This window comes from Delphinapterus leucas, chromosome 10 (assembly GCF_059928025.1).
Source record: "Delphinapterus leucas isolate spDelLeu-1000000601 "Yukka" chromosome 10, BTC_Dleu_Yukka2, whole genome shotgun sequence".
Classification (NCBI taxonomy): Eukaryota; Metazoa; Chordata; class Mammalia; order Artiodactyla; family Monodontidae; genus Delphinapterus; species Delphinapterus leucas.
The window spans coordinates 9,134,442-9,149,892 of record NC_143138.1 but is presented as its reverse complement, the minus strand read 5'-3'; the positions used below and the strand labels follow the sequence as shown (position 1 = coordinate 9,149,892).

Below are 15,451 nucleotides of genomic sequence, written 5' to 3'. Positions count from 1 at the left end.
TACTTTCCCAAATTGTCAATCCCTATCAGATTTTCAATCCTTCCAGTTTCCTTCAAGGTCTAACTATAATCTTTCAAACTCATGTTTTCAATTTTTCTCCCTGCTGCCTGTCTCTGTGTCACTGAGAACTGAAACCAGATTACCCTAGGTCCCTATGGGACTCCTGGTTGCCTGGCCCTTTTCCCTAGGATTTGCAGAAGCCCTGTGAGCTAAAGCCCAATGGCTTGATATGTACTTTGAAGGACTGACCACCATAAAAGACCATTCATGGGTCTGATTTCTCCCTGGAAAAGGCACTGACTGGACCATTCGGCAAGCCTAGTGGAATTCTAGGGTCAGGTATACCCTGTAGACAACATGACCAAAACCACCGACATCCTAGCTCAAGAGCTCCAAGAAACTCACTTAGCAGTACTGCATAACTGGAAGGTGTTCCTCACTGACCTCCTGGAATCCACTGGGCTGGTTACCCTTCAGGTTCAATTCTTGGCTTTTTATTTTAATACAATCTTTAACATTTCTCTTCTTCATTTTAGGCATCCTTCTTTTAAGGGGTCTGATCTCTAGGACCCTAAAACCGCAGACCTTAACCATCACTTCTGTACAGGTAGTTCAGGTGCTTTTACAGTAGCAACATGAAAACTCCTTGAGAAACTATTTCTGGGACTTCGCTTCGTCTCACTCAGAAGGTTTAGGATTATTGCCTAGTTGTTGAGTGATGATGCGTGTTCATCTTGAACAAAAAGAGGAAATGAACAATGTTGAACTTTGCCTGACCCCTGTGTTCCCCAAAGCAAAGGTCAAGAAGTCCCCCTCCAGTGTTCTGAGAAATAGCTAAACTCGAAGGACCCTGCCTCTCTCATATTCCCCTCCATCCGTTCTCAACGATTCAGAGAAGACCATCTCCATCCCTCTCATGACTCCCATAAGACTCAAGGACAACTTCCTTGTTTACCTGCTTCTACAAAATCCCAAGCCCCCTTCCTTCTCTTGACATATTCTTTCTTAATGAGTATTGTCTTTATTGTAGTAGGCTGCATAGAATCATCTTAATTGCCCTGTGCATCTTGTCTTTCACCAAACTGAGGGGTACCACTGATGGCCATTGATCAGAGCAAAATGAACTAGTTACGGGGGGAAGCAAACCGGTGAGCAATGTCCATAGCAAGGTGATTGCTAATGGTATCTTAGCAAATTCTTCAAGCCTGAAGAAGACATTTAAGTTGACAGCAATCCCTACCTATATATCAGGTGGGAATTCTCAACATGTGAAAGGACATTTATGACCATGTGACAAACAGTAAGAGAATAGCAGAGCACTTGAACTATACAATAAATTCTACATTTGGTTAAATACAGAGACTTCTAGTGGAATCATTTCCTCTTATTAGCCACAAGTTTCGATAAATTTTCTAAATTTAGTTGAAATCTATTCAAATTGATTTCTTTTTATTTTTAAAGGCAAGTCCCCAAATTTCAATCCAGTTGATGCCACTTGAGATTAAGAGATGTTAGTCCCATTTGCTGTTGTTATGCTCTTTAAGGATTTTCAATATCATTGAGTTAATTACCCTTTCTGGGTTTTAGCAGGATAATTTAGCAGAAAATATCAATGTCACTTAGGAAAATGAAATTTTTTTTCTCTTTCTTGTGGTTGTGATGCTTGACGATTTTCAGTATCATTGAATTAATTATCCTTTCCGAATTGTAGTCAGATAAATTACCTCTTGATGAGATAGATAGCATGTTAGGCTACATTCTTCTGATCAAGTCCTCTGTAGATGAAGCATTTTATTGAGACTCTTCTATACTTTTGATTGAGTTATAAATCTCTCGGGCGCTTTCTTGCTTAGGTAAGGGTCAAGGCCCATCCTCACAGTATCTTCCCAAGAACCCATCACACTTCCTGTCTTCACCCCCACACAGAATAGATCACTGTCACTTTTACACCATCATAGGACTTGTTCCTATCCCACAGTGTAGCCTTTATCGCTGTATTCTTCTTAGGCACAAAGCATAGTGAACTAGTTTATCTGGGTCATACGAAGCTCTGTCTCTTAATTAGCTGCCTGACCTTGGGAAAGTTACTACTTAATCTGTCCCTGAGTTTCCTCATCCATAAAACAGGGCAAATAAAAGTACCTACCTCACAGGGTGATAGTTAAGGAGGAAATGAGTTGGTCCCTGCAAACCTCTCAAAAGAGTATCTGGCATACAGTAAGCACTGCATAAATGTTAGCTGGTAACATATTTGTTTCCTGTGTTATGATGGGTCCCATGAGGTCCGGGGACATTTATTGTTCAATCCCTCTAAGCTCCAGACCCCCATATCCAATTGGCTATTTCACATTTTACTTGGTTGAACACAGCATATCAAATGCATTATATCCATATTGAAATATTGACAGGAGATGGGACAATGACACCTGGGGTTGCTTCAAAGTCATCCAGGAAGGGAGGACAGAGTGTCGGTAGAGGTGAAACTGTATCAGTCAAATCTTGACAACTGTTAACCCTGTATGATGGGTATACTGGGTTTATTATACTATTCTCTCAAACGTTGGCTATGTTTGAAGATATTCGTAATAAAGAATTAAGAACTTAGAAATCATCGTACCTCTTTCTAACCTTTCTTTCAATCTGGTCCTTCTCCTTGCTCACTGTCAGTAGGTAACGTTTTTTGTTCTATAAGCTGAGAATGGCAATGGGAGACTTTTTGAGAAGGGAATATATAACATCATTTATTTTTAAGTTCTTTCTAGCTGTGCATTTACGGAAATTATGATTGAAGCACTTGGGGAAGGTTATTATGATGCTGGTGATATGCAGGGTGAACTGGAGTACAAAGAAATAGAAAGACTCACCCAGTTGGGACAATTACCGCTAAAGTGGAGCTTGAATAAAGGAATATTTTACCTATGCAAACTCTCTAAAGAGATCCCTGTAAATGGGTCTTATAAATCTTCTGTAGTCTAGTCTCATTATCACCTTTGCCCCTCTCTTACTGAACCCTGTAACCCATCTGTACATTTATTAATTCATTGATATATTATGCCTGAAATTCCGTACTCAAGGCTGGAGGCCCTAGAAAAGGTGAAAGTTCTCTGTCCTCGCCTGTTCTGCAGATAAAGAGATATAGACATTGAGTCTGCTTAAACAGAGCCAAGGTCCAGGTCACCTCTAAGAGATCAAAGTGGGTCTGAAATTCCGACCTCCTTCAAGGCTTCTCCTGTTCTAGGGTGACCATATGTCCCAGTTTGCCCATGGCAGTCTGTGGTCGTTGTTAAGAGCATCACCAATCACTATCCAAAGTGTCCCCATTTTAATGAGAAGTTATCTGGCCACCCTTTCAGGGTCCAAAGTTAATCTAAGAGGCAAAGACTCAGCCTTACAAGTAGCTCCTTCATGTGAATCCTAGAGCAGATCTAAGACCCTAGCAAGTTCTGGTCTGAGGCAGACCCCAGTGTAGGCCACCGTAAAATTGTCCTTCTAAAAACCTCCAAGGAGACGAAGAATACCTTAGAGTATTTCCACTTCTACCAAAGGAGGTCAGTGTATGAGTGAGGGGGGCATGGAGAGTGAGAGGATGATACAGAGGGATGAAAATGCAGCAAGACAGCAAAGGTCCAAGGACAGAAAGATGTGGGGCTAAACTTAAGCAGGTGTGAAGACCTGCGGGCCCACTCAGTGAATGTCAGGAAGATAATTGACCAAGAGTTTTGATACTTCGAAGTCTGATATGCACAGGTTCATGTACCAGTGAGACTATATTAGTTTTTTTTAAATTTTATTTTATATTGGAGTAGAGCTGATTTACAATGTTGTGTTAGTTTCAGGTGTACAGCAAGGTGATTCAGTTATACATATAAATGTGTCTCTTCTTTTTCAAATTCTTTTCCCATTTAGGTTATTACAGAATACTGAGCAGACTTCCCCGTGTTATATAGCAGGTGCTTGTTTGGTTATCTATTTTACATATAGCAGCGTGTACATGTCAATCCCAAACTCCCAATCTATCCCTCCCCCCACACCCTTACCCATGGTAACCAGAAGTTCATTCTCTGTATGTTTCTGTTTTGTAAATAAATTCATTTGTATCATTTTTTTAAGATTCTACGTATGATATTTGTCTTTCTCTGTCTGACTTACTTCACTTAGTGTGACCATCTCCAGGTCCAACCATGTTGCTGCAAATAGCTTTATTTCGTTCTTTTTAATGGCTGAGTAATATTCCATTATATATATGTAACACTTCTTTATCCATTCATCTGTCGACGGACGTTTAGGTTGCTTCCATGTCTTGGCTATTGTTGAAATACTTTCATAATGGCTGATAACTAGCCGTAGAAGCAAGAAATCTGGAAATTCCATCCTGGCTGCCCATGCCTTCTCAGACGGCTGGACCTTCCCACGATCGAACACCTGGAGGTTTAACATCTGGTCTAGTTGGGAACCACCAGGAACCTGGTGGCCTGGGGACCACAGAACCACCCCCCGGCTCTGTCCCTATCCGTGCCCACGCCATGCCAGTGATGGCTGTTGTTAATTTCATCCCTGGATATTTCCACAGCAGTTTAGGGTGGAGGCCTGGAATGATTCAGAATATGAAAGAGAAAAATAAGCTGCAGAAACACAGAAGACTCTGAACCAGCAAAACTGCACGTCAGATTCCCGATGTGCTGCCTCTCAAGAGCACGCTGCCTGTCGGGCTTGGCATACATCACTTCCATCAGTCAGTGACCCCCAAGGCTGAGGCCCTTCTCTCTTCATTATCCAATGGCACCAGTCCTAGATCTTTCTCTGGTTACCACCCGGGATTTGAGGAAACGCTATTGCCTCTGCCATCGCATTCATCACTGCAATTTCTTCCCGTGTGTTAGATCTGTTTCCAGAAGAAGCTGTCAGTGAAGCACACATGGCACCAGATTTGGAGGCTGGCATTGTAAATTATACTAATTTTTCTGCCAACTGTGTATTGGCATCATGAGGATGATGTAATAAACAAATATTTTACAACTAAAATGTTTGTGACTGGGGCTCAGGGGCACATTGATAGTCCTGAGAGAGTAATAAAAAGGATGGATCTGGCAACCGTCATCTGTGAGGCTGGAAGGCAAAGCTTTTGTGAAGAGCGATTTTGCTTTACCACCTAGAACCCTCTAATGAGGTTGGCTTGGGTGTCTGTTTCCACTGACCTCTAGGTGCCTCTGAGTGAAACAGCCATGCTCAAGGGTTCAGGCTCCAGAGATGCTACAGCTTGCTGTGTGACCTTAGGTAAGTCACTTCCCTCTCTGGGCCTTGGCTTTCTCCCCTGGAAAGACCAAAGATTGCTCTTTCTTTCCTGAGGGAACCCCTGCTTAATGTAATACCTGGAGTTGTGAGAACTCTACTTAGTTTCTTTGTCTAATACCCTGAGTATTTCAGGGAAGCACAGGCAGGATAAAAGCCAATCGTTTCCATCGCAAAAGAAGCCAATCCCTGGAGTGAAAATGACCTACCCCTGGAGTGGGTACCTCTCCCTTCACCAAAGTTCACCTCTCCCCATCCAGGAGCCTCGGGTCCTTGGATCCCTGAGATCAGAGCTCTGCCTGTTCGTTAGTGTGTAGAGAGAAATCTGTTCTAAGTGGGCTTCCAGAAACCATGCTTTTACTGGAAGAGCAGCAGAAAGCATGACAGACCGGGCCATCAATTCACCCCTCGAGCTGGCATGATCCTTGAGTAATAGTCAATCTTTCCTACATACTCCAAAAATATTTATTTCCTATGAAGCTTCCAACGTATTTTACTACTGACCCTCATGCCCTAGGAGCGCTGCTTCACACTTTTTACTTTTCTTGCCGGTTACTGAGGCAGAAAGCACCGGGAAAGAGGATTTAAACGTCTGAATAATAAAAAATATTCTTAAAAAAGAAAAGAAAAGGAAAATCTCATCACCGTTGCTTGCCCTGTTTTACTTTTTCTCAGTGGCTTCTTCCCATGCCAACTCCCTCTTAAATATACTAGATTCATGTCCTCCAAGCTCAGATCTTCATTCTTTGCTGTCACCTCCACTTCTTCCTGCCATCTCAGGTGAGCTCTTGGAGTTTGAGGGACGTTCCTCCCCTTTTTCATTTAATGGATGAGGAAATTCATGATGCCAGGGGATGGAATGGTTGCTCACGATTAACAGGGGCTAAGTTCAGGCCAAGTCCCTTGTCAATGTGGACAAAACTTCACCCTCCTCTTGAGAACCGCACACCGAGAAACAGTTTGCTAGATGAAATGAGTTTTATAAGCAATTCCCCAAAGACACTGGACTGTCTCCTAAAAACAAAAAAGTGAAAGATGAAAAGCAATGCCAGTAAATATAGAAACTCTGCCCAGGACACTGGCTGTGCGCACCTGAAGACTGTTACTTAACATCCTTCAGATGTGTCACTGTTTGGACAACAGCGATCCCTGTGAGCTACTATTTGAGGAATGCCAGGCATTCTTTCAAACACTGTAAGAGAAAGGCGGTGAAGATTCTCAGAAGCTGATCAAACTCTTATGGGCTTCTGTTGCTAACAACCGTTTGCAGCACTATTCTCCCCAACGGGTTGGCAGGTCAGCCAAGGCCAAGTGGGGAGGAGGGAGGTGCCGAGATGCAGGAGGCCCAGAAGCAGCATTTGGTATCTCTGGCTCCAAGGGCACGTGTCCAGTCCTACGCTACCATGAAAGAGAGAAGGTGCTTGGTGTTCCTCAATAAACACACTTCTTTTTTTTTTTTTCCTGCGGTACGCGGGCCTCTCACTGCTGTGGTCTCTCCCGTTGCGGAGCACAGGCTCCGGACGCGCAGGCTCAGCGGCCATGGCTCACGGGCCCAGCCGCTCCGCGGCATGTGGGATCTTCCCGGACCGGGGCACGAACCTGTGTCCCCTGCATTGACAGGCAGACTCTCAACCACTGCGCCACCAGGGAAGCCCGATAAACACACTTCTTAATCTGAGCAAATAAAAAGCCAGTGGGAGCCCTCACTTGCTCTGAGAAGGCCATTTTCTCAAAGCAACTCTGGTGTGGAATGTGTATAATTAGGTACCTTTGGGGAGGTCGCCTTGCCATTGCTTCCTTCAGTCTATTAACATGGAGAAAGCACCTCTCACCACATCATCAGCTTAAACTGTTGGATCCCGTCTAATAGCCAAAGCATTGCTAATGGATCAAGTCCCTGGAGAGTCTGCAGGTGAAGGGGAAGCAGAGGCGGCTATGCAGGGAAAGACAGAGGTGTGAAAGCTGGGTTTTTGTTTTGTTTTTAGCTTAATGCAATCTAAAGGCAACTGTTAAGATATAAATCAAATTCTTGTTTTCATTAGCCATGATTCTTTTCCTTCTAATTGTCACCTTTCTAAGAAACCATCTTTAATCATCCCCCTACCTAATTCTTACCACTTTGGCCCACTTCTCAGAAATTTCAGAAATGATTCAAAGTCAATACAGTAGGGAAAAAAATATTTATTTTCTAAAGTCATTACCTTGACAGGCAAAACAAAGCATTTTCTCAATTTCATTCAGAAATACATTAAAAAAAATACATAGACCAATATGGCCTGCCCAAACATATATTTAACATGGTAAATATAAGGAATAAATTGTTTGAATATAAATATCTATAAAAAAATAAGTACATCAAAATGTAATCCAACCTCTTCCATGAGCCAGTTACATAAAGGAAAACAATTTGACTGCTTTAAATCACCACAATGTTTACCCTTCAGTGTCTCTCCTAAACAATCCTATACCATTGTGTTTCCAAAAATCAAGGTAAGGGAATCTCCTGATTCAATTGATCTTTCTTTTCTTATGGAACAGAGCTAGTAGATTACCCTGAAAATGTTATATCTACTATTGACACATTAGACAGACTTCCATGAGGCTAGGGCTTAGTGTGGGGATTTTAGAGAGGGAAGAGTTTGGGGAAGCAATAATTAAAGGTGGGGAAATACTTTGCCAGAGTGCAATATAGGTGAGGTAGACTCATATGCATGAAACTCATCCTGATTTACAGTAGTAACAGTTTCTTTCAATTTTGCATTTTATGAATTAAAAAAAAAAAAGTCTCTCTTTTTTTTTTTTTTTAACTCGAGTGTTTGTCCTTAGAGTGTTTTCAATTTGTGCATTCCCTAGAAAAATCTTTGCAGGGACTTTGGAGTTTCTCCCTGAAATGTGCCAGGCGCCTGAGTGAGACACAAACACTCCCTTCGGAACCTCTTCGGGGACGCCGCCCACAAGTGGAATCTCCTCTCCTCCTCCCCCTAGGAGGAGGCCACCCTAATTTGCAGGTCACTGCATCTCTCTGCCTTCTTTGCATAGCCCGCTGTCACCCCAAAGGAGGAGAGAAACGAAAGCAGTTCCCACTGATGGAGGCAAATGAAGACGGGCTGGGGGACTCCTTAACCTTTCCTGGAATGTTTGCACCCAGGGCGCTGGTCCTGTGCTAGTCTGGAACGAACGAGAAGTGGTCTAAGCAAGGAGGATGCATTTGCTCTGATCCCAGCCATGTGGAGAGAGCGCAGAGTCAGGCCCAGGGCTCTTGGTGGATGAGAAGGCTTCAGACAGGCCCCGACAACCTGCCATCAGTGTGTTCGGTTGTAGGTCACTTTCTTATCTCTGTAGAGCTTGGCTTTCAGCTTGGCAACATGAAAAGACGTTTTGATGCTGTTACTGATGGCTTCCAACCTATTAAAACAAGACAAGAGAAAACAAATGTTATTTTTTTTCCTACAAAAATCATTCCTAGGCAAAAGAAACATCTAAAATTAGAATCTGGCAAAAACAAATCTAAATCTGGATCCTGAACTTTCACCCCCAACCAAAACCACATGTTACTCCGCTAACCTCAAGTGAAAATAAACTACCTCTTATGCCTAGAATGGCGGTGGGCGGGGCGGTGAGCAGGGAGAATAAGGGTGATATGGTCATATCTAAAGGGAATTGGGTACTAAATACAATTTTAAAGTACAATTTTTAAGGTCAACTAGAGATATTCTCTTTTCTTCTTTAGCCCTATCCCAAGCACTATCCCAACCCCTGTGGGATTGTATGGAGAGACTCATTCAGCAGAGGTTTCAAATAGCCAGGAGTGTCTTCTTAATCACATAAGAAACTGAAGGGGGCTTCGTGGGAAAGAAATTCAAAAAGAGAAGGCCTACAGGCAGGCCCAAAACGATATTCTACAGCAATTAAAAAAAAATTGTTTTTGCAGGTTTCATGTTTTCTGTTTCTAGGAGAAAGAAAAAGGGAAGGACTGTAACATTGATTTAATAGTTGATGTAATGGAAGCTAATAGAAAAAAAAAGAAGATTTCCAAGTCAGTCCAGAAACGGTGATTTACGTAATCTTGCGATCTGAAGGCGCACTAGTGGCCTGAGGTTATAAATGTGGAAACTTCAACAGCACATGGGAAGTGCTGAGGATGGCCCCACATCAGTAGTAAACAACTCAGAAGTCATTCATGACCGCCAGGCCTGTGCTCATAATACTTGGATCCTAGGACTTCTTGCCACTGGATTTCCGGGAAAAGTTGCCACTGACCATGATAGGGAAACGTAGAATATGGGGCGGATCTGAAAGCAGGATTCCTCCCTGCAGCTTGTGAATTCCAAAATGTTTAGGATTTGGAAGACTTATCACTCTAAAACTGCTCAGGGGGCTTCCCTGGTGGCGCAGTGGTTGAGAGTCCGCCTGCCGATGCAGGGGACACGGGTTCGTGCCCCGGTCCGGGAAGATCCCACATGCCACGGAACGGCTGGGCCCGTGAGCCATGGCCGCTGAGCCTGCGCGTCGGGAGCCTGTGCTCCGCAACGGGAGAGGCCACAACAGTGAGAGGCCCGCGTACCGCAAAAACAAAACAAAACAAAACAAAAAACTGCTCAGAGCAATCCTATGGTATTACTAATCCAGATCCCAGCTCATGATTAAAAAATGAGAAAGCTTTTGGGAATGACATCGGGTCTCCACCAAATGCATTTTCCTATTTAAAAAGTAAATAAATAAACCTGAAAAAATGGCATGTTCTAACTCTCACCAACCCTGCCTAATGACTTATTTTCCCTTTGGCCATTTGAATGACTGCTGTGTTTTGGAGGATTTGATTATATGTGACACTTTAATTAAAAAAAACCCAAAACTCTCCCTGAAAGGATTTTTAATTTCTCAGGGAAAGCTGTAAATATATTGACTCAGAGAGGCAAAAACTAGATGTGACCAAATGACAGAGGTGTCTCTAGATAGATTTCGTTCGGGATGAGTGGTGTGTGCGCTAAAAATCACCAAAGTGTACAGAGGGCAGCGGTCTGCGTTCAAGGCCTTCAAGAAAACATCTGAGAGGGATTGCTTTGCTCTCTACAATCTAGGGAACACAAAGATTCCCCTTTTCTTTGTTACTGTCCTCTGGGCCTTTCTCCCATCAAGGCAAGAATGACTAGGAGAGTAGACCATTCACAGGTGACGGGGACCAGCTGTTCACAGGTGACGGGGACCAGCTGTTCACAGGTGACGGGGACGGCTGCTCTCGGGAGCCTCTTACCTTCTTATTTTCCTTCCCTCCACCAGCTGCAGATGAAGACATTTCTCTCCAAGCTCGGAACAGCCTTTCCCTTTCTTTTGTTTATTCCAGCCTTTCTCCATGGTGTCTTGGTCCCTGTTAAAATACACATAGGGAGAACATTTCAGCAATAGGAACTTCAGTTGTTCTCAATGCCTCCGTTAATCTCTTTTAAACAAGGAGACAGCATCATAAGAGGAAGATGGTCAGGAAGGCATAAAACTGAAGGAAAACAAGGGTGTTTCTACTCACCTGAGTTCTTTTCCTGCTTGGCAAAAATTCCAGCACTTCTTGTCCTTTTGGCTAGCACATTGGCATCTCTTCCTGTGGTCTGTTGCCTTTGTAGGAAAGAAATCCTTTAAGGATCGCTTGGTCCTAGAGGGGCTTCCGAGTCCATATGGAACAATGTGCCTATCATGGAAAGAGAGGAACAAAAGTTATGAGCATAACTGATCGTCTCCAGAGGTTGCATTCTTTGGGGCAAGCTCCTAAGGAGCTCACACCACAGGATTTGGCAGCGAAACTCAGAAGAGTCCAATGTTGCTAACAGTCAGGATGGCATGCCGGTCAATGGCCTCAAGTGTGTGGACCCAACCAGGAGAAAATCAGTTTTTCTAAGTCAATGAAATTCCATGTCAACTCTCAACACAGCAGCCTTGTCTTTTGGCCGAAATTATGACATCTCTGCTTTGGTATCTGTTTCATATTTTCTTCCTTTTTCTGACTCTCTACTTAGTTAACAGGTCTTGGGGGTGGGGGTGGGGGACTTCCATGCAAAACCATGACTCACAAGATTTCGAAAACCGATTTTCAATTCAAGTGATACATGATAATGCTAAAAGGGCCCCCTGAGGAGGCTGGGGGGGAAACACTACCACGTGCACGGTTCATGCCAGGTTTGCACACCTCCTGTGATTTGGTGATTATCATACAACTGTAGAGGGACTCCTCGTCAGAAGGCTCTCCAGTAATTTCCAGTGTGTCCATTGTGATTCTCGCCTAAAGAATAAAGCCCTCCCCTTGGAAGTATCACCTTACTAAGTATGAGGCTCGCTGTGGCTTTTGTTTGGTTTGATTTGATTTTGTTTGCATTTCAGTCATCCCTCACCATAACGGGACACCGCAGGCACAATCAATGTATTTTTGTTTAGGATTCCTTCTGATGGGTGAACTGCTTTTCAGGGGGAGATGGGGGAAACTGCTTTCTTCGCTCGGGAGGCAGAAGGGAACTCTAAGGACCGCGTTTCTATTGCTGTGTTGAAATAGGCTTTTCCAAAGTGGGGAGTTGGGACACCCAAGTTCTAGGTCTCGCTCTACCATAAATTCATCCTGGCAAGTGACTTCAACATTTCGGGTCTTAGTTTTTCTATAATTAAGATAAAGACATTAGACTATAACTCTCTATAATCCTTTCTGCCTCTTCAGTCTATACGCTCCCATGAGAAGCACAGGTTGGACCAAGCCACATATGACCTCAGCAACGTTTTCCCTAAACCCAGGCAGATCCCAATGGAGAACATTCTCCCCGGAGGCCCAACACAAAGTTTCTCCCCCGAGACGTGTGGTAGCCTCCTGAGGGGCATTTTCCCCACTGGGGCACTTTCCTGTGGTCAGAAATGCTACCCTCAGAGTCCAAACCCAAAAGTAACGAGAGTAACTGGGCTCCAGTCTCCCGTGAAGCTGGAGGGGAGGAAGCCTAGAGTAACGATGCCCTCTAGAGACTCACTCTGGAGTGTTGACCCAAATGATGTCCAGGTGGCAGAAGTAGACGCATTCTTTATCCATCAGGGAAGAGCAGGAACAGCGCTTGGCCCGGCGGGGCCTCCAGGGCGCACTGGGAGAGGGCTTCTCCCCTCCGCTCTCGGCTCCTGTGCTGAGCTCGGCACCCAGGACCGCTGGGGAGACAAATAGCAGGTCAGTGGGCGGCGTCTCCCCCAAGGCCCAAAGGCACACTGGTCACAGCGTGGATGCCACATCTAGCAGAGCAGATAAAAGCAGATGAAGCACCCCGCCGGCCTCCAGCAAGAAACACAGAGCAAAAAGGACTCTATTATTTTCCCTCCTTAACATGACTTCACCTTTATCGCCACTGGCTTATCCAGCTTCAGAGAGATTATACAAGTGCAGGGGAAACAACCACCTGAAAAGGGACTTACCAGCCCCTTGAAGCAGCCTTCAAGGAAATGCTTAGAAATACTGCCTGTTAGACATTTGGGTTGGCTTCTGCATGGAACTTAGCACAACCTACAGTGGCTTAAAATTGGCTGATGACCAAAACCCTGAAACTAAATAAATCATACTGCCTTTTCCTAGACTCAGAACCACTTCCTCATGTGGGATGACCTTCCGTTTAGGGCAGTACCCACCACTTCACACCTTGTGTAATGTCGGGAGTAGCCCAGATGAGACACACCTCTTGAACTTAGGTGGAGGTCCAGAGCTTCGGGGAGGTGATTGGAGAGAGAGAAGAGAAATCAGCTCTACAATAAAACCACTGACCTAAGGGAAAAGTGAGCAGCAGCTCCGGGGACCCAGGCAAGGTTCCGTGGGTTTTGAATTCTGAATCCCCGGAGCAGGATGGTGTGGGCGGGATTTGCCGTCTCCCCTTCCCCACGGCAGCATGCTTCCTCTTACTGACAAGTTAGCCACGCAGCTTATCTGCCTAATTTTGTACATTTCAAATGATCAGACACATTCCAGGATTTTCATTCCCTTGACATCCTTTCTCTTCAGTCAGGGTCATGAAAAGACAAAAAAGTGCACTGACCCTAAAAGAGGGAAACGGGCAGATGCACACATACTACCTAAATCCTTCAGCAGCCAAGATTTATCCTAGCTTCCCTCCCAAGACAGGTGAATAAAACTGGAGATAGAGCCCACACTGTTCTGAGTGCCAAAAACTTGCCGAAAGAAATCTAAAGTCAACAATGACAATTTTAAAGAAAACATCTGCTTCACCCTGGAACCGCCTGGGGGTGCTTTTCACCAGGCGGTTCTGCAGGTGATTTTACTGCTCATACATTGCTTGAATAAAATTCCTTGGCTTCAAGCTGAAATGTTTAAATATTTCACACATTAACACACTATTAAAGCAGTATTTGAATAAGATATAAATTCCTATATGTCCTATTACCTGTGTGAACACATATATTGCAAACATACATTTAGCTAAATTACATCTCGCTTTAATTGAGTCATATTTTTAAAAGCCAAGGCAATAATAATAATGTTATTTTAATGCTAGAGGAGCAATGGTCTTCAACAGAGGATTTTTTTTTTCCACTAGAAAATTTAAGCACCTTTGAGCAATAATTCCCCTACACTTGATTTCTGAGCGGCAGTCATAAAAAGAAATGGGGGAAAACACAGAAGCAAGAAAAGCATTAAGGTGGAAAAGAAGACGGCAGCATTCAGGGATTTACAAGTCAACGTGCCTACCTGCTTCTGGAGCTCCTTGGAAAGCCACAAACAGCAGAGCGAAAATCATGGGGAAATAATCCATTCTGGAAAAAAAGGGATCAAAATCCTTCCCCACTGCGAACTAAACCCGAAGGTGGGGGGGGAAAACGCAGAAAAAAACAGCTTCAGTTCCTTCCGAGCGCTTCGGGTTCTTCGGATCTCAAAGTGATCCTTCAGCCCGAATGCTCTTTAATGGGGAGAAAAAAGAAGCGTCTGCCAGGAGGGAAGGCAGTGGGAGCGGTCCGAGGACGCACGCGGTGGCGGCTGTGGCGCACGGGGACCCGGGGACCCTGGCGGCGCTGGTCCCAGCGCAGAGGCAGAAGCGCGTCTGACCTGGACAGCTCTCGGCCGGCTTTTTATACTGAACCCCTATAGAGCGGGGGTAAACAGCTCCAATTTTATTCCAGCCCCAGACAATGTTATTGTGTCATTAGTCACCACCAGGCAACGTGCAGCCGGAGATAAGGCCGGGCTCTAAAGGAAATCACTGCTAACTTCAGAGGCAGACGCCCGCCGTCTGACAATTCGGGGCAGGGCTAAGAAAAAGAAAATACCCATTGGAGACCTTTGGTAAACCTGCCCGTGCAGCGCTGCCGTCTGCTTCCCCTTTGCAAGCTGCCAGCCCCGGAGTTCAAGCATCAGAAGAGGGACTCCAGAAAAGTCATACCATTGGTATGAAAAGTATGAGCTACAGTTTAAATAGATTGTATTGTTGTGTGCGGGGGAATTTTTTTTTAATTGTTGTTCGCTTCATTTGCCTTTTATGTCTCTCCGATTTCTTAGTGTTGATCAGTCCAGGGGACGCTCTTGCTCTTTACTTACGCCTCCCCCCGCCCCCGACTCGGGGTCAGATCATTTTGGCAGATAGATGGACGCACTTTGCTCTTTCTTCCAGCCCCCGCCCACCAAGGCTGTTCGGCTCAAGTTCTTTGCGTCCACAGTGGGAAAGATAGGAGAGGGGTTGGCAAGAAAAGGAAGTTTAAAAAAAAAAAAAAAGGACCCTTTTAGGCACATACCCAGTCCTTTCAGGATTGCTGATTAGATGCCCCCATCAGCTTTTCTTTTTGCGCCCACCCTCTTCCCGTCCCCGGATCCCCCCACTTGCCGGGGCACCAATCTAAAGAAATAGCGAGAGAGGAACGCCAGAGGGAGACGAAGAGCTACCGGGGCTGATGTTTGAGGAAAAAAGCCACAGCCTCGGCTTCCAAATAACAGAAGGAAACGCAGCCACCTGAGGTGGGAGCCTAGAAAGGGAGGAATGACACCTGACGCGGAAAGCGCGGTTGCCCCTCGGAATATTCCATTTACTCCCTACATCGGGACAGCTTTTCTGGGTCTTTGTTTTCCTTTGGCTTTTTCTTGTAAGTCGAAGGGGTGTTCTTGCAGAGGGTTAAGTATTGGGAAGGAGGAAATGCCCGCCCTGAATAAGGG

At 44.7% G+C, this 15,451-nt stretch overlaps 1 protein-coding gene across 1 annotated transcript; it reads right to left on the bottom strand.

The window, feature by feature from the left end:
- Positions 1 to 6,602: 6,602 nt before the first annotated feature.
- Positions 6,603 to 14,541, bottom strand: EDN1 (endothelin 1). The gene is made up of 5 exons (XM_022586495.3): positions 14,000 to 14,541; positions 12,288 to 12,456; positions 10,814 to 10,972; positions 10,544 to 10,657; positions 6,603 to 8,694 (listed from the first exon to the last, which is right to left on the bottom strand). The coding sequence occupies exons 1-5, from the start codon at positions 14,061 to 14,063 to the stop codon at positions 8,592 to 8,594; spliced, it is 609 nt and encodes a 202-aa protein (XP_022442203.1). The 5' UTR covers positions 14,064 to 14,541; the 3' UTR covers positions 6,603 to 8,591.
- Positions 14,542 to 15,451: the final 910 nt, after the last annotated feature.

Bases quoted from the DNA above. Each gene is read 5' to 3' on its own strand.
- EDN1 (XM_022586495.3), bottom strand. From the start codon at position 14,063: ATGGATTATTTCCCCATGATTTTCGCTCTGCTGTTTGTGGCTTTCCAA. The intron at 10,973-12,287 runs GTGAGTCTCTAG...TTTCCATGATAG, and splicing joins ATTTGGGTCAACACTCCAGA to GCACATTGTTCCATATGGAC. The intron at 10,658-10,813 runs GTGAGTAGAAAC...GTATTTTAACAG, and splicing joins CAAGCAGGAAAAGAACTCAG to GGACCAAGACACCATGGAGA.